This window comes from Cupressus sempervirens, chromosome 8, assembly GCF_028749045.1.
Source record: "Cupressus sempervirens isolate cs-2001-9-10 chromosome 8, ASM2874904v1, whole genome shotgun sequence".
Lineage (NCBI taxonomy): Eukaryota > Viridiplantae > Streptophyta > Pinopsida > Cupressales > Cupressaceae > Cupressus > Cupressus sempervirens.
In genome coordinates, this window is record NC_143125.1 from 593,522,093 (window position 1) to 593,549,880 (window position 27,788).

The following is a 27,788-nucleotide window of genomic DNA, read 5'->3' on the forward strand; positions in this document are numbered from 1 at the left end:
ATAAAACGATTGAGCTAATACAATATTAAAAAGGATTGAAAAACCCCCTAAATAAGAGCTTACTTGAGATCTTTTCATAAGATAGCAAACTAATCCGAAAAAACAGAGAAAGTTTCTAAATACTTTCTAGCATAATCAACCACTATGCTAAATATATCAAGATTATTTTACCTAGACTTTGCAGAGCCTAAAGTGCAAATGAAATAATTTAAAAATGATAAAGTGTGTTTCATATTTGTTGGAACCAACAGTGTGTATGTTTAAGTATTGCTCAAAATTATTAAAAAAATTAAAGCGTAAACAAAATGTAATTTATTATTCAAATTACTTCTCTATGCCCGCTTGTCAGTTTGTAAATACTGATTCTACCATTCATTAGTGTTTCTTTTTCTGTAAATTATTGTCTGTTGATTTTATTCTCTAGATGGGCAAGCCTCTGAATATCTACACAATTCAGAATCCAATTCTGCATTTATCTTTTACTAAGGGAAATGCTGAACTGGTTATCATAGTAGATAATATCAGACTAGAATAATTAGAAATCACGGGCCTAAGTTTGGAGAACTAAGCTTGCAAACTAATAGGGTTTGCAGTTCCCACTATATCCCTTCTTTATCAACATTCAACCCAAAACACATCAATTGCGTAGAAAGCCTCATGAAATATGAATTTCAATCAACTATAATATCCTGTGAGATACAAGAGATACTCTAAACAATTCAACACTTTAACTTCTCAATTAATTCTATCCTCTACATGGAGAAGGTTCTATGCATCTATACAATTTGGCATCCAATACTACTACAAATTATCTTTAACCAAGTGAAATACTCAAAAAATCAACTTAACATATAATATTAGATTATAGTGGTTTTAAGTATTACACCTAAGTTTTGTGAATCAAGCTTTCAAACAAATAGCAAATGAAATTCCCCCTCAAAACCCTCTTTATCACAATTCATCCAAGAAAAATAGAGAACCTAGGTAAACATAAATATCATTTAATTATAAATTCTACAAAATACAAAGTATGCACTTAGCAATTCAATGTATTGAATTATCAAAGAAATTATAGTAATAACATAAATATAGTTCAGTAGACATTTTATACTAACCAGCTCACATATATGTAGATCAATACAACGGAACCTTTTCCAATCTTTTGATCTGATTGTGCCATCCCTAGTATAGTATGTTGTTGTCAAAGACCTCAATGCTGAAGTGTAACTCAAAATCACCATGTCAGAAAACAAAGGATGAAAATCAACTTTTTGAATACTTCTTCCTATACTCTCAATTGTGATTCGAAGAAACTTGAATTTCGATCATAAAATCTTCTTTCCACAAAATGATCAGCTCCAGATGTAACCTTAGCATGCTTGATCCAATGCCACTGGAAAGAGATTACAGCCCTTGTTAATAATAAATCTTAATGTCAAAGTGAAATATACGTTAAAAGAAGCAATTCCAATAAGGTAGTTAAGAATAGAGGAGGATGGATCACCATATAAGACCAATTATATTAAGATTGGAAAAGAGAATGGATAATCATTCATTTAAAGAATAGAAATCATCATCTATTTAAAGATCCGACTCCTCTCACATCATGGAAAATAAGTATTAAACTAACTTCATATTTCTGGCCAACAACTTTTGCCAAGACAAATATAAATATTCTTAATTGCTGGTTGACTTGTTAGTCATGCCTCACCTATATTTCAGATTTCTTTCTTATACCAATTATAAACAATGAACAGAAACAACAAAGCAAGCAGTTATCATCATTCATATATATAGTAGCAATATTGATAAAGGATTAATTTATAATTGCAGGAGTAAAAGAGATGGCTTAATGTTATTACTTTGTAATTAGAAATTGAATAAAGATAAATACTGAAGGGGCAGCGACTTACAAAAGATTGTGCCTGTTCCTGAAAAGAGGCAACTTCCCAAAGGACACTTACTTTCAAGGAGATATTAACACATAGATGGGAGAAGACCAGAATAAGACGAGGCACCAAGGAAAGAGATCTAATAAGCATCCGTTGTCATAAGAGAAGACCATTCATTAGCATTCTCATTCATCATGGTATACATGGATATATGTTTAAATATGTATGCCTTATGTATGCATCATGATAATGTCTTAATGCACAATCCTTTACATGCTAATATAGGCAATAATATGAATTAAAAAAAGTTTAAAAATAATAAATTTTATACATAACACATATACATTAGATATAAACAATAATGTGGCTTTCCAGTGTATTCATCATATAGCAGAAATCAATCATGGCGAGGTGAGGGAGGAAATACAAGGGAGAAACTGATAAAAGCTTCCTCAATAGGTACACCACCTCATGAAGGATGGTGGAAGACCACATGAGGCCAAGAGGAAAGGATACCTGCTATTGGGCCTAGGTTAGAGGATCTATTGTTTTCCCCTCCAACCTCTACATTGGTTGATTATTCGGATGGATTAAAACTTTTCATTGTTTGCTAATGCTTAAAAATCTTGGATTTTCCCTTGCTACATAAAAATACAAGACTAGATGTTCAACTCAACTATCAAATACACAAGATGACATTTCATAGTAATTTTAAACATTGTTTATTTCCCTACTAAAATTATTTGGGCTTCTATAAGTATGTAGCCAATAGTTTTTCAAACTCGCAACTTAAGAAAATACAGTTTAGCTATTATCAAGCATAAGGTATGTTTTACTTGTCAACACCTGAGCATGTTATATACTATAGCATACAACACTAACATGTAATTCTCTATTTTTCTTGAAATGCATTTTGTGGAACATTATGGAACAAGCTATGCTCCACGCGGACATGTCCCCCAGATATTTGCTTGATTCTGTCCTGGCTATGGTACAGGGATGTGGGGACGGCTTTTGTCATACCCACCTACCTAGCTTGCTTCTAAAACGGTTTCAAATCATGGGTCATGTCTTTATAGGCACTCAGGTATACATTGGCGTATTGAGTACAGCCCAGCCATACCTTGATCATGCCCAATACAGTTGGGAGTACCCAACTGCTTAGTGAGAAATTGAACACACAAAACAAAACCAAAAATGTTATTTTTTAAATTGTTTCTTTGGTTTGGTCAGCTCCACATGATCACTAAAGATGTTATTTTTTAAATTGTTTCTTTGGTTTGGTCAGCTCCACATGATCACTAAAGGCCATTAGAATTTGAACACCTTAATCTAGCTAATAAAACAACTCTGGAGACTAAAAAGGATTCATTTTTTGCATTTGTTAGGGAGAAGAGTAGCTTGTGAAGGAGGAGAAGATTGTGAGACAGTGAACAACAACTGCAAGAAGATGTTTTGGCATCCAATCTACTTCACGGGAGGTACATTTTGCATTTTACATTTGTTTTTGCCATTTATTCAAGTTTCACAGCACCTAGGAAGAGCAATGTGAGTTCCTTTTATTTTTTAAATTGCACTTCGATTGACAGAAAAAATAAAATCATGAGCAGCAGGAGTGACAGGAGTAGTGATATTGTGGAAGTTCAAATGGAAGAAACGTCTCAAAGGACCAGTCCTAGAAGTATGGCAGCCATTGGAGGGTCTTCAAGCAACATGAATGTAGCAGGGCAGCAACCTCTAACCAATTTGAGTGTCCTTCCCAAATCCTCAAATACTATGCCTACGACCTATTCAACCCCAACAAACTTCTCTTACAATTTTCTGCAAAAGTTGATAAAAATAAGGGAAAAAAAGAATAGAAAAGAAATTTAGCAATATTAGGTTATGAGAGTGCCATTTGTGCCACAAACAATATAGGGGCAGCTATACTATAGTCTATTACAATCTTTTGTGGATAGGTGGTCAAGACATGAAAGGTTGAAAAGAAATAAAATGCGTGGAAAAACTTAAGGCAACTAGATTGCACACAGGGGGGAGGCATTGAGTAAAGGGACTTCAATAGAGAATTCATAGCATAGTACGTCAATGACTACAAGATCCATGAATGAAGATACTCATAATGTAGAGGGTGCCACTATGACTTCTAGTAGAGAAAAGAAGACTAAGAGAGAAACTAATGTTGTTATGTTTAACGTGCAAGCACTAAAGGTAACTGAAGCATCTATTGCTAAGTTTCTTTATGCTCATGCTATATGTTGTCCTTCATTTTGTCGTCCCAAAATGGAGGCAACACTACGACACTTTACCAAGTTTCAAATTTCTTAACTCACTATATGATTACCGAAAATTGGTCAATTAATCCTTCCCAATGCATATTGTGAGTGTTTTTACTGAAGGTTCTCATCAAGTTGCTTTTGTTTTTCAAAGTTTGATTAGAATTGTCAAATCTAGTAACATATGCTTGATTTTTTAGGCCTTTAAAGTCCCTTTTTAAGTTTTAGCGTGTTTGTTTGGTTTTTTTTTGTCTTTTCGTTTCCTTCAATCTCTTGCTTTCAGTCATGCCCTCATTTCAAGTTGTCTTAGGACATAGTCGGACTTGCTAAGCAAAAGATATTAAGGTTTAAGTGCATGTGTAATCAGACTTTAGAACCCCAATTCCAAATTTTAAATATTAGACCTTATGGTTTGATGTTATGTTGCACTTTTTGATCTTTTAAGTTTTAAATTAACTCATTTAAGTTATAAAGTGAGCTTTTTAATCTAATTGATGTTACATTGCAATTTATTGTTAAAACTTAAATCACTTCAATGAAAATCTCACTTTTTCAACCCATTTACATGACACATAAAAATGTTATGTGTCATATGTAATGGACCCCAAAAGTGAGATTCACTTAAGTGAATCAATTAAACATGGGCAAATTAAGAATAACAAGTTGATGCAAGTCTTTTACACATGTAGTTGCACCCAAAAAGTCTGATTTTTCTTATTTTGCCTCATTCCAAGAGGCAAAATGCATTGTTTGAGGCCAACTACACATTGCATATGACACTTCCTCAATATGCAATGTATGTTTCTCACCCAAAACCAAGATTGGCTTACAAAAACTACTTGTTTTCTACCCAAACTACTTGGCTGGACGGTTTTGCATGGCATTTTAAATATGCAATTCATGGTGAAAACTCCAATTTTCTTACTTGCATGTAAATGCAATAAGCAACCCCCCTCAAAAATTGCAACCAACTTCATACTTGCAACTTTTCATGCAAAGCATCACATGTAAATGCATTGAAAAGTGCGATTGGGAATTGTAGATGCAATATGCAATGTGTAACATGGCTGGAAAAGCCCTATTTGCCTTTCTATTGCCATTTACTCAACATTTTTTAATATGCAAGACACTTTGAAAAGTGCGATCTGCGTATTGCCTTCAACTCTAACATGCATATGCAAGTGAAACTGTGATTTGCACTTAAATGGCTAAGAGGAATGTGTAAATGATCACAAAAAGTGCGATCTGCACTTTACATGTAAACGCAATATGCATTTCAATGTCCAACCCATGATTTGCATGGAAAGTGTAAATGTGTAATGTTACAACCCAATTTTTGACCTAATTTAAAATATAGCTATTGAGGTTCACATGAAGTCAGTTGGCAGTTTAATTTGTTATAATTCTATGAAATGGCAAGATGGTTGGTCATTATAATTTCAAGTGAAGATAACAAGTTAGTTGATCATTTATCACGAATTCATGGAATTGAGAAGATGGTTAACCGTTATGATTATTTATGATTAAATAATTTAATTACTGAGAAGTTCCTTGCAAGAAACACATCGAAGGAGTGGAAGCATTGTCAAAAAAGAATTAGGCAATTGAGCATCACCATCACTGGGCAGATGGGTTGAGAACCTAGCGACTTGAAACAGGATACATCTCTGGGACCCACATGAGCTATTTAAATAAATAAATTGAGAAAATAATTGGGTTAAAAATATAAAACATATCTCAAAGGATTTTAATTTATCTTTCATCATATTATTTTAATAAATATTTATAAATGTGCATATAGATATAAATGATGAAACGGCACCATTATAATTTAATAATTTAATAAACTGATGTTTGCATGTACATATAAGATTATAATAATGTTCAAAATATAATAAGTTTGAATTATAATATTCAAATTATTATTTTCCAACTCTATTCTTTGTTTTTAATATTCTTCCTTTATAACACTTGGCATGGAAATCAATTTAATATTTGGCAATTCAAATTGTCTTATAATCTTTCCAACTTCTCTTCCAACCTTTTTATTTTCTTTTCCTTCTCTTGGGAAAATAATCTTTTTGTAACCGATGGGAGCTAACGAGTCATGTTGCTCTTCATTTAAGGAAGTCGTGAGAGGAGTCAGACGGATGATTATTATTCCATTCGTTTATACATTTCCGAATTTCTTCTCTCCCTTTTATTGTCTGCTACATTTCCCAATTCAAGCCGAGTATGTTCATTCCCAGCCAAAGCATTCTTTCTGACTACACAACCAACATTACTTTGTTTCCCCCTACTACTTCAGCGCTTGAAATCTGAAATCAAGTCGCTACTAGCAGGCGGAACAAATAGCCAACAGGAGTTCCAGCTGAGGACGGGAGGAGCCACGTCCAAACAAACCTCAAGCACAACCCCAGGTCATGAATTATATATGCACTTGTATTTCTTATTTCCTTCTTTTTTTGAATATAAGTCTGACTACAGTCAACTACACATTGCTAGGACTGTGAATAATACAATACATGCATTCGTAATTCCTCCTTTTCTGAAGTATAAGTTCGACTGCAGCCGGCTATGCATTGCCAGTATTGTGAAAAAAAAATACATGCATTTGTATATCATAAGCCTTCCTTTTTGAAGTCCGAATACAACCAACTATACATTATTTAATACCTTGCTGTTAATCTCTTGCATTTCATAGAGTTCCATTGTAGATCTTCTTAGTTTTTATCTCTCTAATTGTAATATCATTTATGAAACCGAATGGTAGCTGAAGGAGTTTAAAATGATTTTATGAAACAACATCAATAACCATGCTATTATAACTCCCAAAACAAAGAACAAAATGCTCTTAGAATCTTTAACACCTAGGTTCACCAGGCGATGAAGCCATGAAAATGGTGAAGAGGTGTAAATTAAAACAAAATGATTATAATCTTACAAACATCGAGGAATTCACCAGCAAGATGCCAATGAAATGGTGAAGAGGTGAGATGGAGTCTACAGTGACTTAGAAAATGAAAGTCAGATATGATACATTAAATCTAGAATAATGAATAAATAATAGCTTATGCATAGTCCTGTTATTGTAATCTCCTGCTGCCAAGTCATATGGTGTGTTAAATACCAAGATGCCCAGTGGATGGCAAGATGATCCTTGTCTATTCCAGGTAGGGAGGGCCTCTCGTTAGAGATCGTGTGGGGATAAGATTTGGTCCGAGGTTGGGTGGTTAAGTTTCTGACAATGTTTCACCTCCCACAAAGATGTTGGGCGTACGTCAAATAGAGATAAACTATGCATTCAATTGTTTATCGGAAATAGGTATTATCACTTTTATGATGTATATGCAAGAAGGTAAGATTATTTGAGTTATTTCATTGTTACAGTTATTATACACTTAGATGCGAAAGATAGATTTATGGATTGCCTTTCATTTATATGAAAATCAACTATGAGCATATCTTCCAATTTTATGTTAATACCACAGTTGAGAAATCGGAAGGAAACGAATGATTTAGTGGTGTCTGGAGCCCTAATTAATTGTGGTATCTAGTGCCCTAATTGATCCAGTGGAAATTGGAAGCCCTAAGTGATATGATGTTATCTAAAGCCCTAAATGATCCAATGGCAATCATTGATACAGTGGTATGTGATGCCCTAATTTTTATATAGTGGTATTTAATAGTAATCATCATTTGGTTTTGAGATAGCGGTTTGGAGGGTAGTTGTCATGTGATATTGTTATAGTGGTATTTGTGGAACTAACCCGAGTGGTTGCAGAAGCATCCCTAGTTTTGATTTCGATCTGAAATTTCATGGTATGTAGTTTTTTAACTTCTATAGTAATTTTTCATTGATGGTGTTTTTCAGTTCTTCGTTAAGAAATTTTGTTTAACTGATTTTAACCGTCAATCTCTTTCATATGAAGGAAATTGATTTAACTGTCTTCCTATGAAAATAAAGTGATAATTGTATATCTTTGATTATATTAGTTGTTAAATAAGACCCGAGAAAACGGGATGTTACATGTAATATGTGTCATGACTGGAAAAGCCCGATTTGCAAAGTTATCTTCTTCCAACATACAAGGCATCTTAAAAAGTCTGATTTGCTTGAGCGTTTCACTTACATGCTCTTGGATATGGCATTTCAAATATGCAAATGCTCGTGTAATACACAATTTGCATCAAGAAGAAGAAAATACAATATGCAATAAGGCTAGAAAAGCCCAATTTGCCTTAAGACTATCATTTCACATATGCAAAGCACTCCAAACTCCAAAAGTGCGTTGCATTTGGGCATTTGAGTATGCATACCTTTGGTGTTTGCATATACATCATTTTTAGCATATGCAAATGCTTTCAAAAACCACGATTTGCATTTGAGAGGGCATTTCCAATGTGTAAACAAGCATTAAAACTATGATTTAAATATAGAAGGCACATTTGTATCATTAAAATATGTATTAGCACATGAAAATGTTTGATTTAGGGCTAGAAGTTAGAGATTTTCAAAGACATTGATCATCATATGCAAACACATTCAAGAGACATAATTCTGGAAGAGAGTTTCATTCCAACTTCTTGCTCCAAGGTTTGCTCTTTGCTCTCCAAGAAGTGTGAGATTTAAGTTTTGTTTGCATTTCTTGTTCTTGTTGCTTATATGATGCATTATTTTTCTCTTTGCTTTCCCTTTGTTTAGTTACAGTATAATGTACCCATGTCTTACTTGTTGTCTGGAGAATGTCCCAAACCGCAAGTGACAGGAATTGAACAGGCCGTACGGTTGTGGAGAGAGGCCTGATGGCCGTACGATTGTGTGAGAGAGGCTTGATGGCCGTACGGTTGTGTGAGAGCCTGGTGGTCGTATGGAGGAGAGACTCAAAGACGTACGATGTATGTTACTGTGTGTGCTATGGACTGAATGCTGACCATACAGCTGGGTAACCATACAGTGGAAGAAAGTCGTATGGGAATGTGGAGGACCGTAATGGACTAAGAAGTCCATACGGTGAAATGGAGGAGCCACAGAAACAGCGTAATGTCCCCGTTTTGGCTGACATCGTTTTGTGTGCCAGATCAGTCTATCACGGACTCTCGTAGATGGGTGGTTGTGATGAGAGAGTCATTTTGGCATTTATTTGGTGATTGGATGGTTTATTATACTCTTGGACATATTATTTATATATTGGGCCTACATGTTATAATTCTAAGTTGAGTTGCACTTTTTATTTTATAAAGTTATTTATTATAAAAGTGCATTATAATGAGATTTTATAATGGATGTTTCTAGAAGTTCTTAGTAACTTCTTAGAAAAGGATGCTTCTAGAAGTCCTTAGTAACTTCTTAGAAAAGTAAATAAATAGAGGGCTCGGCCTCTCATTTGGACAGATGGGAATTGATGATTCTACTAATATTCTCTTTGAGCATTTGTGGCACCATCCAGGTCTGCAAATATTCAGCATAATTCTTGAGAACGATACCTCTCAAGGGATTGCATAACTAAGGAAGTGAAAGACCTTCTGAAGGGTTGCACTTTGGAAGTGGTATTCAGCCATTTCAAGTTGAGCTTAATTTGTATACTCAGATTACTTGAGGGTTTAAGTTTTAAAAAGCAGGTCCGAAAAAAGCAATCTGAAAAAGCAAGTCCGAAAAAGTAGCCTGAAAAAGTAGGTCCGAAAAAGCAGTCCGAAAAAGTATATCCGAAAAAACAGTTCGAAAAAGCGGATCTAAAAAAAGCAAGTGAAAAAGTATAACAGAAATAAGTAAAGCAGAAAGACAACATTGGAGAAAATTATTACAGCCATCTACAACCACGTTCCTTTGTTAGCATTGCATTTTAGGTGTTACAAGTTTCAGCTGTAAGTGTGCATTATACCAACATTATCATTTTTGTAATCCATGTAAATGCCAAGAGTTTTGGCCATATTTCATGAGCATTGTATTAGAAATTTCATTGCAATTAAGGAGATAATAGTTGCTGGTGTCATTTGAGCAATTCAATATCATTATTTATCAACTAGTTAGTTTGCATACCAACTGTTTGTAAAAATGCCAATTGGCTGTAGGTGTTCATTTCTCATGCTTAGATCATATATATGCATTGAATATTGCCAAAATTAGTTGCACATTCATGTTAGGTCATTGTTTAGTCAATTCAGAGTCTACTTGCAAGCATTCTTATTGATGCTAAGTGAAGGAAAGAGCCATAAAAGCAAACTGAAATTTTATATTGGTCATATGACTCTTGTATGCAAAGCGTTTTCTTGAACCTTTATCAGCATTTTGGGATCGGATTTGAGCAGGGTCATTACAGTGGTATTAGAGCTATAAGTCCTCCCTTCCTGTGGAGGTCTTATTGGGAATTTGGAATAGCCAGATAGAGAGAAAAATGTTTGACAAAATGTATATCAATCCCGATCAGGAAAATATAATGTTCAAGTTACTAGATACATTAGAGGAGCAAAATAGGCGAATGGATATGATGCAACATGAGCAGAATAGGCTTATGGATATGATGTTACAGCTTATGGCTAGACAAATGGGCATCAATATTGATGATTTGTATGTTGCTCCAATGCAGGAGGTAGTTGATTCCTCAGGTGGGATCAAGACACGTATAGAGCCACCCAGCTATGATGTTGATGTTTCAGCGGAGTTAGTCAATGTGGGTTTATGCTCTAGTTTAATTGATTCACAATCTGGGATTGAGTCATATGTGCAGAGTCAGGAGTCCACATATGAAGCTTTGTCAGCAGATGACAATGCAGCAATAATGGGATTAGGAGAATGCAAGGATACTGTCATATCAGCAGCCACTTCTATGCCAGTTGAACCATCCAATGAGGAGTTTAGAAATATGCATACAGTGGTTGATGTGTGTTCTAATGATGGCACACATGAGATTTCATCAACTCCAGATTCGGTTAAGTTTTCTATTGCAACTATTAGTGTTGTTCCTATGTCCATATATTTTGATACGGCTACACCTATTGTTAATACAATTAGCATGAGTGCATATGGTTCGCCTGTAGCTACATCTTTTTCAATGCATGTTGGTGATGACCAGGATTCCAATCCAATATATATTATGTGGGTGGATACAGGGAAGAAGAGATTTCTTAGATCTTCTATGAAGTTGCCTTTTGGTGTCATTCTGACTTCTACATCACCCGCACAAGTTTTGGGTGTTATGTTACAAGACATGTGGTTGGTCTTGATGATGTTGATTTGCAGTTGGTTTAATGTCCACAAGGATGTCACATACTACTTCATTTGGGATCCAGGTGGAGGTTGGAGTTCACTGTGTTGTTGGATTGCTTGAGGACAAGCAATTTCAGGAAGGACGGACTGTAATGTCCCCGTTTTGGCTGACATCATTTTGCGTGCCGGATCATTCTATCACGGACTCTCGTAGATGGGTGGTTGTGATGAGAGAGTCATTTTGGCGTTTATTTGGTGATTGAATGGTTTATTATGCTCTTGGAGATATTATTTATATATTGGGCCTACATGTTATAATTCTAAGTTGAGTTGCACTTTTTATTTTATAAAGTTATTTATTATAAAAGTGCATTATAATGAGATTTTATAATGGATGTTTCTAGAAGTTCTTAGTAACTTCTTAGAAAAGGATGCTTCTAGAAGTCCTTAGTAACATCTTAGAAAAGTAAATAAATAGAGGGCTTGGCCTCTCATTTGGACAGACGAGAATTGATGATTCTACTACCATTCTCTTTGAGCATTTGTGGCACCATCCAGGTCTGCAAATATTCAGCATAATCCTTGAGAACGATACCTCTCAAGAGATTTCATAACTAAAAAAGACCTTCTGAAGGGTTGCACTTTGGAAGTGGTATTCAGCCATTTCAAGTTGAGCTTAATTTGTATACTCAGATTACCTGAGGATTTGAGTTTTAAAAAGCAGGTCCGAAAAAAGCAGTCTGAAAAAGCATATCCGAAAAAGCAGTCCGAAAAAAAAGATCCAAAGAAGCAGTTCGAAAAAGCAAAGCGAAAAAGCAGATTTGAAAAACGCAAGTGAAAAAGCAAAACAAAAAAAAGCAAAGCAGAAAGACAACGTTGGAGAAAATTATTACAGCCATCTACAACCACGTTTCTTTGTTAGCATTGCATTTTAGGTGTTACAAGTTTCAGCTGTAGGTGTGCATTATACCAACATTATCATTTTTGTAATCCATATAAATTCCAAGAGTCTTGGCCATATTTCATGAGCATTGTATTAGAAATTTCATTGCAATTAAGGAGATAATAGTTGCTGGTGTCATTTGAGCAATTCAATATCATTATTTATCAGCTAGTTAGTTTGCATACCAATTGTTTGTAAAAATGTCAGTTGGCTGTAGGTGTTCATTTCTCATGCTTAGAACATATATATGCATTGAATATTGCCAAAATTAGTTGCACATTCATGTTAGGTCATTGTTTAGTCAATTCAAAGTCTACTTGCAAGCATTCTTATTGATGCTAAGTGAAGGAAGGAAAGAGTCATAAAAGCAAACTGAAATTTTATATCGATCATATGACCCTTGTATGCAAAGCATTTTCTTGAACCTTTATCAGCATTTTGGGATCGGATTTGAGCAGGGTCATTACAAACAGCCGTATGGTATACTGTCGTACGATGATATTGCTTAGCAGGGGAGAGTTCGTATAGAAAGTTGTGAGCAGTAGGGAAGCCGTACGGAGGCTCAATGTAGCCGTATAGTGAGAGCAGGAGATAGTATGCTGACTCAAAATGGAAATTCAAAGCCATATGGAAAGGGATGAAAGGGTAAGGAAGTTAGTAAGGAATGATAGGACACAGCATGGAATCACACAGATGGTGATTGAAATCACAATGTTGCACGAACACACAATACAGAATATTATTTAATCAATGGTAAGCATAGGAGATTTGGAACACCAATTAATACCCGTACAAGCATGGAAAAAACATTCACCAGTAGCTAAGTATTTGGAAATAATGAGAGCACTCCAATTTTCCAGATACACACCGAAAACGAATACCGATGGAATAGGGTGAGGGTTGAATCCCACTGAAACCATGCAAGCCAAATAGGGAAGGTTTTTCACTTCCGAAATGGTGAACAATGCCGAACTCCAACAGGAATCCACAGTACAAAGAGATATAATCCAAAAGCATGTCTACAAACTACCTATGAGCCGTGCTTAAATACTCGTTGGGAAAAGCTTTCCGAGGGTGTACAAAGTTAGCCGACGGCGACACAAACTACGAAAACAAAACAAAAATGGGTTCGAGATAAAATAAATCAATCGACCCATTACAAAGATTAAATTATTATTTTATTTTATAATGGGGACATTACAGTCCTCCTGTCCCAAAATTTGCTTGTCCTCAAGCAAGTGCAATGCCAGGTGCTGGAGGATGTGCCCGCCTTCCCACGTTGCGTCGTCCAACAGTAGGTGTCGCCAGCATACCAAGTATTCCTTCATAGTGCGGATTCATAGGACCTTTTCACGTACTTCGAGAATCTCAGTAGGTTCCAGAATGAGCTTCCCTTCCTCATTGAGTGGCTGAAGGTCAGTAGTGACGATGGCATTTTGCTCTACAGCTTTCTTCAGATAAGAAACATGGAAGACATTGTGAATGCAGCTACCCTCCGGAAGTTCTAGTTCATACACGACCTCACTGATGCGACGAATCACGCGATAGGAACCATAAAAGCATGGCTTCAATTTCTCCTTACCTGTTCCTTTTAATGAAGACTGTCGGTATGGCTGAAGCTGGAGATAGACTAGATCCCTTCCTTCAAAACGCTTACATCTTCTGTCGATTTTGTGGTTGCTGCAGGTTCTCTTTCAAGCTCCTCAATATGTCTTGCCCCTCCTGAAGCCAATCCTTTGCCCTTGGAGCACAACTGTCACCTAGAACTGTGTCGATGAAGGAGAGGGGTTCGTGCCCGTACAGAGCTTTGAATGGCGTCATCCCGGTAGACATGTGATACGTCGTGTTGTAGCAATACTCCCCGAGATGGATCTATTTGACCCACATGCATTGTTGCACCGAGACATAGTTCTGAAGGTAGCCTTCGAGCCATTTGTTCACAATCTCAGTTTGGCCGTCAATCTGCAGGTGGTAACTCGTGCTCGGTGATAACTCTATCCCTACCATCCAAAACAATTTTGACCAGAAAATACTAACGAATCGTCCATCCCGATCACTGATGATGTTTCGAGGTAACCCGTGCACGCAAAAGACTTCTCTGAAAAATAGATCAGCGCCTTGTGCAGCCTGAAGATCCGAGGGGATGGCGAAAAAGTGTGCATACTTTGTCAATCTGTCAACCACCACGTAGATACAGTGCTTTCCGTTCACCTTGGGAAGTCTTGTTATGAAATCCATTGATATACTTTCCCACTTATGTTCGGGAATTGTCAAAGGCTGTAACAGTCCGGTAGGAAGAGTGTGTTCGGACTTGTTCTGTTGGCAAACTGTACATTCTCTCACATGCTGCAACACATACCCTTTCAGTCCCTTCCATGAAAATCTCTCCCGAATACTTCTGTAAGTTTTAAGGAAGTTGGGATGTCCAGCCAGAGGGAGTCGTGCACTTCCTTCAAGATCTTCTACTTCAGTTTGGATTCTGGCACTAGGTATATCCAATCTTTATAATAGATGATATCATCCACCACCCTGTACCGATCATCGTGGATGTGACCATCCATTATCTCACAGGCAAACGTATTCTTGGAATATTCTACCAACAATTGTGCCTTCCAGTCAGCTGAGATCTGGTCTAGCGAGCAGATGGTGGGTTTTCTAGACAAGGCATCTACAACAACATTGTTCTTCTCTTTTACATATTTAATGTTGAAATCAAAAGACTGAACTTTGCTTACCCATTTTTGTTGCCGTTCGTTCAAGTCCCGCTGCTCCAGGAAATATCTCAGACTGTTGTGATCCGTAGGGACGACAAACTTGGCACCAACCAGATACTGCAGGAACTTGGTAAGTGCATGTACGATGGCTAACATTTCTTTGTCGTAAATAGAATACAGGCGTTCTGTTGGGGTAAGCTTCCTGCTCTCATAGGCAATGGGGTGTCTGTCCTGCATCAAAACCACTCCAATGCCCTCCCTGGACGCGTCGCATTCCAAAATGAACGATCGGGTGAAGTCAGGCAATGCAAGAACCGAGCAAGTGCTCATGGCCTCTTTTAGCTTATCAAAGGTGAGTTGTGCTTCTTCGTTCCACTGGAAAGCCCCCTTCTTCATCAGATCCGTTAAAGGTGCGCCAAGCTGAGAAAACCCTTTGATGAATCTCCTGTAGTAACTGCAAAGTTCGAAGAATCCTCGCAGATCCATGAGTAATTTTGGGGGAGGCCAATCGAGGATAGCCTAAATCTTCTCCTGATGCATTTGAACCCCGTATTTACTGACAACATGCCCGAAGTATAATATCTCTGTCATACCAAACTCACATTTGGACTGTTTGGCGAACAGGGACTATTCCTCCATGATACTCATAATTTCATTCAAGTGCTTCAAGTGCTCCTCCCATGTCCTGCTATAAATAAGATCATCAAAGAATACCAATATATACTTACGCAACTATTTGTTGAAGATGTGGTTCGTGCATGACTGAAATGTAGCAGGTGCCTTGGTCAAACCGAATAGCATGACCAGGAACTCATAGTGTCCACAGTGGCAGCGGAAATTCGTTTTCTCCACATCTTCTTCCCTCATTCGGATCTGATGGTATCCGGAATGGAGGTCTATTTTTGAAAAATAGACCGCACCATGTAGTTCATCTAGCAACTCATCTATCCTTGGGATGGGGTACCTATTCTTTATTGTTCTTTTGTTCAGCGCGCGATAGTCCACACACATGCGCATCGCTCTGTCCTTTTTGACCAACACCTCGGATGACGTGAATGGGTTAGAACTGGGACAAATCCATCCTTTCCCAAAAAATTCCTGAATCGTTCGTTCGATCTGATCCTTGAATTTCTTGGGGTGGCAGTACGGTGTGGTTATGATTGGTTTTGCCCCTGATTCCAACTCTATTGTGTGTTCAAACCTCCAATGCGGTGGTATGCCAGGAGGAATATCCATGAAAACCTTTTCATGCCTACTTAAAATATCCTAAGTTCTTTATCCTGCGGAGGTGTTCGGTGCCCCTTTATAGGTTCTACCGAGATAAAACAATGCGCAGCCCACACAACGTCATCGTGCAACAAGATTGCCTCCATCTGATGCGCAGAAACTTCCTTCGGACCTTCATTTGCCATCCCTCGGAGGACCACCTTCTTCCTGTCAACCACGAAAGTGAAGTCCATTCGCTTGAAACTCTGAGTGTACTCATCAAGCGTCTCCATCCACTGTATGCCAAGAATGACTTCCATGTCAGCGAGGTCCACTATGAAAAAGTCCTCCGTCACCGTGTGATTCACCATTGTGATGCTTAGCTGAGGAACAAGGTGCGTGCAGGGCAAGAAAGTCCCTCTAGCAACCTTGACCTGAAAGCCTGCGTGTGCTTCCGTAGGGAGATTTCTTCGCTTTACCAAGGATGAGTTTAAGAAATTAAAAGTAGCTCCACTATCCAACATCACCATGACCCTTTGTCCTTGAAGGGTACCTCGCACACGGAAAATTGTACACCTCGGATTGCCAGCCAATGCAATGGATCGTCCACGTTGTACCAAGGCGACAATTCTCTCCGTACGGTTTAAACTGGCCATGTTGGTGTCACTGCTAGGTTGGATATCTTCCACTGGCATTTCTTCTTGTTCGTGTTCATCCTCATCATCTAACACTACCTTGATGTAATGGATCTTCCCCTTCCCGAGGCATCAGTGACCAGGCTCCCAAGGCCCCTTGCAATTGAAACACAATTTCTTCCTTCGGAGTTCTTGTCGAGATGGTTCATCCAATGATGGCTTCTTGGGCGGAGGTTTGTCCCTTAGTAACGTCAGCGGTTTCGGATGTGAGCGACTCCGAGAGGATGAGGATGATGCCATACTTCGTGCCTTATTGATTGCTCTCGACAGGATTGACGGATTGAATCCCTTCACCCAACCCTTCAATGGTTTTGCCAGTCTATCCATAAAGAGCATGACCCGCCTTCTTTTGGAGATGTCCGTGACCAACACCGAAAGTCTCTGAAATTCTGCAATGAACCAATCTACCAATCTAGTTTGCCTCAGTTGCGTCAAATCTTTGAAATTGAGCTCAGGGTCTTTCCCATCAAATCGTTCTATTAATCTCTCCGTAAATTCCGCACAAGTCTTTATTTGATCATGCCCTAATGTGATGGTGCCGTGGTGCCACCATTTGTGCGCAACTCCCTCCAAGTGCAATGCAGCAAATTTGATAGCTTCTCATTCTGGTATAGGATTCAGTTGGAAGTAGGTATCGGCTTTCATCACCCACGCCTGTGCTGAAATGGAGCCCAATTCGTCAAATGGAGATAGATTCACCTTGCTCAATTTTCTCCTGAGATCATCGTTGAAGTATCCTCCTCTGTTTCTGCCTCCTCAATATCTCATTCTCAGATCTGCATAATCCTTGTAGGAAATGTCTTCTTCGAGGTTTGCATTCCTTCAGTCCTCTCTTATCTCTTCGAAAGTTGGAAGTCTTTCTCCGTGATGTGCCTTCGTTCGTAGTGGGAAAGTCGGCATGGAAGGTCGAGAGCGTGCTAGCTGGGGGTGTGGTTTACCCACCACCGAGTTCGTGTTGTGACCATTTTGTTCTCCAGATATTTTGTTCTCCGCCAACTTCTTGAGAGTTTCCTCCACGAGTCACTACGTATTAGTGATCTGTGCCTGATTCCGAGCAAGTTCCCTCAGAAGTGCCACAAGTTCAACACCCGTTGGTTCCCATTTGTCAGCCATTCGATCCACGGAATGTGTTCTTCTCCTCTTCCGGCTATAAACTCTCATTCACGGTCCATTGGCTAGCAAGATCAAAGAGCTCTGATACCACTATAATGTACCCACGTCTTACTTGCTGTCTGGAGAATGTCCCAAATCGCAGGTGACAGGAACTGAACAGGTCGTACAGTTGTGGAGAGAGGCTTGATGGCTGTACAATTGTGTGAGAGAGGCCTGATGGCCGTACGGTTGTGTGAGGACTTGGTGGTCGTACGGAGGAGAGACTCAAAGCGGTACGGTGTATGTTACTGTGTGTGATATGGACTGAATGTTGACCATAAAGCTGGGTAACCATACAGTGGAAGAAAGCCATACGGGAATGTGGAGGGCCGTACTAGACTAAGAAGTCCGTACGATGAAATGGAGGAGCCACAGAAACAGTCGTATGGTGATATTGCCTGGCAAGGGAGAGTTCGTACGGGAAGTTTTAAGCCGTATGGAGGCTCAATGTAGCCGTATGGTGAGAGCAGGAGATAGTATGCTGACTCCAAATGGAAATTCAGAGCCGTACAAAAAGGGATGGAAGGGTGAGGAAGTCAGTACGGAATGATAGGACACAGCATGGAATCACACAGATGGTGATTGAAATCACAATGTTGCACGAACACACAATAAAGAATATTATTAAATCAATGGTAAACATAGTAGACTTGGAACACCAATTAATACACTTACAAGCAAGGAAAAAACATTCACTAGTAGTTAAGTATTTGCAAATAATGAGAGCACTCCAATTTGTCAGATACACATTGAAAACAAACACCGACAGAATAGGGTGAGGGTTGAATCCCACCGAAACCGTGCAAGCCAAATAGGGAAGGTCTTTCACTTCCGAAATGGCGAACAATGTCCAACTCCAACAAGAATCCGCAGTACAGAGAGATATAATCCAAAAGCATGCCTACAAACTACCTATGAGCCATGCTTAAATACCCCTCAAGAAAAGCTTTCCAAGGGTGTACAAAGTTAGTCGACGACGACACAAACTACGAAAACAAAATAAAAATGGGTCTGAGATAAAATAAATCAATCAGCCCATTACAAAGATTAAATTATTATTTATTTTATAACGGGGACATTGCATACAGCCCTAGATTTTTGTTCTAAGTTGACAAATTAATTCAAAACTCTCACTCTTTGTAATACAAAAGGGTTCTTCCACTCAAAATGAAATTTGCTTGCAAGATTGAAATGTTTGAATACCATCATTTTGTGTCAAAGAAAGAGGTTTATTCTTCTTTTCATTTCTTTGTTTTGTAAACACTTTGTGTGTTTGTTGTTGTTTGTTTTTGGTTTGTTTTTGAAGAAAAAGTTGAAATCTCTCCCAAATGCAAGTATCTTTCCATATTTCCAACCTTCTTACTCATTCCATTTCCAAGTTTTGCCCAACTCCACACTCCCCAAATATGTAATCGGACTTCTAAAACTCGATTATACATTTGCATATGTTAAAATAGTGAGTTTTTTTACCACATCTAAATGCATTCCTAAAACCCAATTTTGGGGGACGCTTACATTTTTAAACATAAAAATTCCAATCTACACACATTCATATGCTGTCAACTTGCATTCTTATCTACACAAGCCAAGAGGTCATATTTTGCCCATATGCAATCTACCTTGAAAAATCCGATTTTGGCCATTCTTGCCCAAAAAAGAAGCTTTTTGAACTATATCCAGCCTATCTAAGCATTCAAAAAGAATCTAAATTATACTTAGAACAATTATCCTCCATGGATCTACCATTATTGTCTGAATCTTGAAACTCCCATGGATTCAATCGCATTGGAAGATGTTTTCTCTTTGGAGTTTTCATGTTGCAACAAACTCTTCAAGTCAAGATATGTCGAAATTCTTCAAGGAATAGAGACATCCTGTCGAGAAGACATGCTTCGAATCAAAAGAGGCAATTAATTCATTTGGTCTCCACTTTCCTAATGACTGCCCTAGAATTTGAGTTCACGTGGGAATGTGCCAAGCATTTGTTTAAATAAATAAATAATAAAATCAGTAAAAGATGTTGATGGGAAAGTTGTCCCGAGTTTACAAATGGACATCATTAAGAAGTTTTCGAAGTGTCGGAAACTCCAAATGTGCAAACGAATTCACAACTATTGTGGAATGAGAAAAAAGCTTGACTACGTCAAGTTTTCAAATGACAACTAGCTGATCAACATGAGAATAGGGAGGCTATCAAAAGATGCAATGCCACGGTTATCAAAGTGAATGCAGTAGCTCAGAATACAGGAACTCCCGACAATTTCAACATTTTCATCATTTTGCTAAGAAGACATGTTACGTGTAATTGATTTGCATGCAATAAAAGTACACATGCCTTCAGCAATGTAATTTTATAAGTTTGCTTTCTCGTTTTACTTAGTCAAGGTGGTTGAGTTTCTCCGACCTTTTTCTCCTCTTTTCTCTCACTCCTTTGCCTATATAAGGGAGTGCCTTCCATTGTAAATATCATCTTTTTATAAGCAAAAAAGCTCTACAAAATTTATGCAAGTATAACGGTGATTTGTTGTACAAATTTGAAAAAGAGGTAAATGGAATAAACAATTTGTTTTGAAGTTACGTCTAGAAACAATTGTAGCAGTACAAATTGGAAGTTGTTGTCATGTCCCCTTTCTAGCGACATAACTTTAACAGGGAATTTGCCTATCATCGACTCTCGTAGGCAAATGCTTATGGGAAGAGGGTCATTTTTGTCTCCCGATGATTACATTTTGCTCTCGGAGAATAATAATTTAGTAAGTGGGGCCTACTCGTTCTAATATTAAATTAAGGTTGTACTCTAACTTTATAAAGTTATTTATTTAATTTTATAAAGTTTAATAATTAAAGTACATCATAAAAGATGATTCCGGAAAACTTCTAGTAACTTCTCAGCGAAGTGAATAAATAGAGGACATAAGGCTCCCATTTGAAAAGGCGGTTTTGTGGATTCTACTTCTTCAGTTGGAGCAATTTGTAGTCATTTGGTCTGCAAATTCACAATTTATCTTTGGGAACGAAAACTCCCATTGATAAGCAATTTTGAGGGTGTGAGATATCACCTGAATTATTGCAAAAACGGGAGGTGGCATTACAGTCATCTCATCAGGGCGAAAATCTGTGGCTTAAGGCCAAATTTTCTGATTTGTTGACATTGGAAGGAAGAAGTTATCCAGTGCCAAATTGGGAACTCCAGCATGTTTTGAGACAACCACCGAATTATTGAAGAACTAGCGAAAGTCGGATCTGGGTAGGAATGGTCTATGTGATCGAGTGATTTGAGCCGGCATCTATTTCAGCACCCCATTCTCAACTCAGACTGGGAACCCTTCTTCGACAGAGAACTTAAGGCAGCGGTTGAAACGCATTAACCTCAAAGCGCTTCACTCGGGCGGCACACTGCAAATTCGTAGTCCCGATACCTGCATCCAGTATTAAAAAATTTGTCCGCATCGTTTTGGATCAAATTCGACAGCCGTAACAACATCATTTTCCCTAAGCGCTTGATGAAAAGGGTTATATAAATTGCAGCCCCGACTCGTAGGCTCTCAATGCAATACACAGACAGACGACGACCCGCAGATTTGTGACGAACAGAATAGCGTCCACTAGCGTCTTTACACTCAGGTGGAACTCATAAGAGCGAGAACGAATTAGTCTGAACCAGGTTTAAGGGAGGAAGTTGCCGATAGCACCACAAATATGGTTCGAATTACAGGTTTCGATTTTTTCCCCTTTGATTATTAAAAATTATAGATAACTCGTCTTTCCTCTCTCAGACTAGTTTGGTATTAAACCTGACTTGCTATTCATCCCAAAATGGATTGTCATTGAAAAAAAACAAGAAGGACTGGTTACTTTGTAATAAGACCGACCCTAAAAATAAAATCTTTCTTTCTCTTGGCATCATCATTAAATTTGTTCAGCTAATTCAATTGGAGAATTGATTGGTATCATTATCTTCTATGTTTGCCAAGTATTTCCCATAGTTTAGTATTGTTCATTAGTAACCATTGTAGAAAGAGTCATTTCAGTTGTGACTAGGATTTGTATTGCTATCTTTAGATCATGTTAATCTTGTTTGTATTTGGAGCAAAGTGAGTAGGAGAAACAATTTGTTTTGAGGTTGTATCTGGAAGCAATTGAGGTGATACAAACTAGAGTTGTGATTGTAGTTTGTATTGTTGCCTTGTATTCATGCATATTATTAGAATCAAGTTACTTCATGTTTGTGAACTAGAATAGCTTATAGGCTTAGAGTTTAGAAATCATCTACTTTTGGAAGTCTGTGTGCCCCAATAGTAGAGATTTACCTTTATAGAATAAAAGAAATAGACATAGATCTAAGGCAGTACACTTTGAATCAGCCTGTGAGTTGGCATGAGTTTATCAGTATCACTGTTTCCAATTTTAAGATAGAAGTGTAGATCCATCTTGCCCATGACCCGGACCATGAGTAAGTGAATTCTTTCCTAAAATAAGAGGAAAGAATATTGATAACACCCTTTAAAAGTATTTCTAAACCTCTATCTGACCTTAGGTTGATCCAAGGCACAGTAAGAAGGGGAAGCCTTCCTTTTAAGGTAGGAGAGACTCTATCTCACACGCTGTGGCTGGTACTCCTATTGCGAAAAAAAAGTTATACATACTATCAATTGCAAAATACCCATCTCATACAATTCCATTTCTCACATTCATCATATTTAAACAAATGTGTAAAGATATATATGATACTAAACCCTCATTTGTTCATGTCATAACCTTATATTGACAAATGATTTACTGAAATATATTCAAAACAAATATTACTCTATAAATACATGTTCTTTTTATTGTAAATGTCATCTTGATAATCAATATAGATAACCTAAGTCACAAGGTTTGTTGAACTTCATGTACAAAATCCAAAGTTCAGCAAACTCTTGTAAATATTTAAAAATTCGTTCACATTCGCCCTATAATTTGTACGAAACAAAGACTAGGCAGTTTTTCATCTTCTAAATCACATGAAAAATCTATCGTGCATTTTATCATGTATCTGAGCGCATCTAGGAGCCATAAAATGGTAGCAGTTTGAGATTTTACAATTTTTGGGAGCCAAAACATATGACAACAAGAGAGAAGCCTAACGGAAATGATCATCACACCCTAAATCCATTTGTTCACGTTCCAGATTTATTCATTCATGTCGTGTGATGAAAATGAATTCTGCAGTGCCCATGGCATAAAAAGAGACCTTTTAAAAATAGTTAGAACAAATCCATAAACTTTTAAATATATATATCTTCTAAGGTTTGTAGATATATTATTATGTGTTCAAGTTTAACAATATTGTTCTATTTTCCATACATAATAATTTAACGTGTAAAATATTTATAATAATTTGATACTAATTTATTTAATTTTTTTATTGCTTTGATATTAATTTATTTTAAATTATAATAAATTTGACTATTTAATTCAAAATTATTTTGTAGTATTAAATTATATAGACAATTTAATTGATTTATTATTTTTTTGGAAAATACAAATTTATAAAAGGCGGATTTTTATCAAATTTTTGGCCCTTGTCGAACATCATTTGAATTCGATCATTGACAAACTCAAACTTGAACCTTGTGACTTAGTAGATAACAATAGTCCAATTATAATTAATATCAATAAGTAGTCCATTAATAATCAATATAAAATAAATAATAATATACAATTTGTATTATTGATAATACTAAACCATATTAATTTACAAATCAATCATCAAACATTATCATTACTTAATCAATATATAGAATTAATATTATTGCCACCCATCAATACACACTCTAATTAGTCAAGGTGAATAATAACATTAAACAAGGAAATTGGCCATAATTATTAATGAATAAACAAAGTAACATAAGCTATCTAATCAGCTTTTGAAGGACACAACCCATGGCCCATTAAACATATAAATGTAAAGAGAGAACAAAAGGAGTTGACGATTACATAGCACTAGACACATATAATGAAAGAACAAAAATAAGCAAAGAGATATTTAAATCATGGCACCTAAAAAGTGGAAGGCAAGGGCTTGAAAATAAATGAGAAAGTAGTCCATGGGCTTGGTGCAAAATACGAACAACACGCATAAGAAAGGGTTGTTGGCAAGTGATTGATAGGTGAGTGATCAGATGTTATCATTGATGGCAACACAACTCTATAGCATGATTGCTTATGATAACAATCAGTTTTGTTATGGTATGAATGACAAAAACATCTAAGTCCAAAGAAAGCTTAGTACGCAATTGGATAGTTTTATTCAACGACAAAAGGTTTATCAAGTGCAGCCACAATTTTGGGAATATGATATATATAGTGTGTATGAGCTACTGATATGGTTGCTTGAGTTAATATGAAATAGAATATATTTGATAATGTGAAGCAAAACAAATCAAATATGACAGAGTTTCAAGACAGCTTATGTGATTGTAATGTTCCTAAGGTGAACTTGGCTTGTAGGTGATCTCGATCCGTAGCCAATTACTTACGTAGTCTTGTTGTATGCTACCAGTAGCAAAATGCATCAGGTATTTCTTCCTCCGTGCTTCAGGTAACCTTTCAAGTGCCTCGAAATGTTCACCTTCGTGCCTCAAGTAGTCTTTTCAGTGCCTTAGCTAGTTCTCCTCTATGCCTTGGGTAGTCTTTCTAGTGCCTCAGGATGTTCTCCTCCGTGCCTCGGGTAGTCTTTCCAGTGCCTCAAGTAGTTCTCCTCCGTGCCTCAAGTAGTCTTTCCAATGCCTCAGGATGTTCTCCTCCGTGCCTCGAGTAGTCTTTCCAGTGCCTCAGGTAGTTCTCCTCCATGCCTCGGGTAGTCTTTCTAGTGCCTCAGGTAGTTTGTCATACGGTGTCAATGTGCAGGATGAAAAAGGCCATATGGTACTTTATTGGTCGTACGGTATGTTGGGGTCTGACCGTACGGACAGTGGGAGGCCGTATAGTAGACAAGGCCAGGAAGGTCGTGCGATGTCAAGGCCGTATGATAGCTTCATCCAAGGCCATACAACATCTTTAGTCGAGGCCGTACGAGATCAGTCTGTATAGTAGCCTTGTTGTGACGGAGTACGGTTTGCAAGTCGTAGCTTGTCAGGAAGTTACTGTTGATGGGCTGCGTATGATTTCGAAGATGAACAATATTTGATAAGAAATCCAAATATGCAAACACGAGGTACCAACAAAGTCACTCCACAAAATATATATCGATATTTGCCAGAATCAAAGCAAGAAATACACAGACGGAATAGGATGAGGGTTGATTCCCACCGAAACTGAGACAAGCCAAATAGGGAAGGTCTTTCACTTCCGAAATGGCGAATAACAGAGAACTCCAACAGGAATTCGCAGTACATAAAAAATAATCCAAAAGCATACCTAAAGACTACCTACAAGCCCTGCTTAAATACCCATCAAGAAACTTTCTGAGGGTGTACAAAGATAGCCAACAACGACACAAACTATGGAAACAAAAATAAAAATGGGTCCGAGATATATTAAATCAATCGGCCCACTAACAAGGTTTAATTAAATACATTTATTTTATGACGGGGACATTACAATCCTCCCGTCCCAAAATTTGCTTGTCCCCAAGCACATGCACATCCGATTCTAGGAAACCATTCGTAATCAACTCCTTCAGTTCCGAGTCAAGCACTAAGTAGTTCTTCCCGCCGAAGTAAATGATGTCATCAATAACTTTGTATCTTTCATCACGTACATAACCATCCATCAACTCACATGCAAAAGTGTTCTTGGAATACTCAACCAATAGATGGGCCAGCCAATTATCCAAGGAATATGGCGAGGTGTCGACTAACTTGTTTTTACTTGCAACGTCTGGGACCAAATCCTGTTTAAAAATTGCCTCCACCTTCTTGATTGTGACTTCCCTCAATCCTTTATTTGACATTCCTCTTAATAGCACCTTCTTGCCATTCGTCTCAAATGAAAAGTCCATCCTTTTAAAACTTTGGGTGTACTGGTCAAGAGTTTCCAACTACTGAATGCCCAGAATGATATCAGTATCAACCAAATCTATGACAAAGAAATAATCTGACATGGTATAGTTAGGATCACATGAGTGCAAGGTAACAAGGTTCCTCCTGCAACCTTGACCTCAAATCTACCATGCTCAACTGCGCACAGGCCTTTACTAGTGACCAAAGATGAATTGATGAAATTGAGTGTGGCGCCACTATCAATCATGAATTGACGATAGCTTTAGCCGAGGCCATACAGGATTAGTCCATACAATAGCCTTGTTGTGACGGGGTATAGTTTGCAAGTTGTGGCTTGTCGAGAAGTTATTGTTGATGGGCTACATACGATTCCGAAGATGAACAATATTTGATAAGAAATCTAGATATGCAAACAAGAGGTACCAACAAAGTTGCTCCACAAAATATATATCGATATTTGCCAGAATCAAATCAAGAAATACACAAATGGAATAGGGTGAGGGTTGATTCCCACAGAAACCGAGACAAGCCAAATAGGGAAGATCTTTCACTTCCGAAGTGGTGAATAACAAAGAACTCCAACAGGAATTCGCAGTACATAGAAAATAATCCAAAAGCATACCTAAAGACTACCTACAAGCCGTGCTTAAATATCCGTCAGGAAACTTTCTGAGAGTGTACAAAGACAGCCGATTGCGACAAAAAACAAAAATAAAAATGGGTCCGAGATATATTAAATCAATTGGCCCATTAACAAGGTTTAAATAAATACATTTATTTTATGACGAGGACATTACAGTGATCGAGTATTTTGGCTTAGCAAATTGAATTGCCTTGTCAATTCAATTGCTTAGCAATAGTGGGAGGACATCCAAGGACTTAACTCTTGCATAAAGTGGTCCAATTTTGTATTTTGGAAATGGACACATTTTGTGAAGGGATAGTAAAGCGGACTGGATTGATGAATCATAAGGGTAGAAAGGAAAGATCTTTTGTCATGCGAGCATGAGTAGATATGTTATGATAATATAGTGATGTGATGTGTGAGCCTTAATGTTGAATTACAAATAAGAGCTGATGTGGGCTTCAACAGAACTAATCAAGCATTGTAATGCTATGTAATGGTTTATTTTTATGTAATATTCATATTGTATTTGGGCAATGAGTCCTAAAGGTAGCTCTAACCTTCATTCTCGAGAAATTAGCTCTCTTTTGTTTTCAACTCCTAAGAGGGTTGCAGACCTCTAACAAGGTCTTGTCTTTTAAGAGGGACTCGTACTAAATTCTATGTAATGACTCCTAACGAGGTCAGATCTCCTAACAGAGATACTTTCAAATTAGTACAAAATCTTGTGGGTTCAATTCCCACCAGACTTTTCCTTGGGCAGGGTTTTCTCGAGAACAAATCATGGTATTATGAGCCTTTTGTTGATGCATGCTTTACTTTTATGCAATGTGGTTTATGGTTAAATATGGTTTAGTAAATTATTGAATTGGTTTAGAAGTGTTGCAACACTAATTCACCCCCATCTTAGTGTTGCTCAATCCTAACAATTGGTATCAAAACCTGGTGCCTCAAAAGAATTCTTATAGCTTGAGGAGAATTTTGATGGATACAAACAGTTTATAGAGGAACTTTGAAGCAGCACTTAAAGACTTGAATAGAGCCAATGCAGCTAAAGAAAGATTTAAATTGAGGCTTAAAGACACAGAAAACTCAA

At 37.4% G+C, this 27,788-nt stretch overlaps 1 protein-coding gene across 5 annotated transcripts in view; it reads right to left on the minus strand.

The window, feature by feature from the left end:
- PDE149 (integral membrane TerC family protein) overlaps positions 1–27,788 on the minus strand; it is a 207,863-nt gene that overhangs the window by 166,142 nt on the left and 13,933 nt on the right. For 4 of the 5 annotated variants that reach the window (XM_089798518.1, XM_089798516.1, XM_089798520.1 and 1 more), the window contains exon 2: positions 1,116–1,393. In XM_089798518.1, coding sequence (XP_089654644.1) covers positions 1,116–1,241 — 126 coding nt within the window. In that variant the 5' untranslated portion in view covers positions 1,242–1,393. Of the gene's footprint in view, positions 1–1,115; positions 1,394–1,913; positions 2,027–27,788 lie in introns of those variants that run through there. The other variant, XM_089798517.1, reaches the window with a different exon arrangement.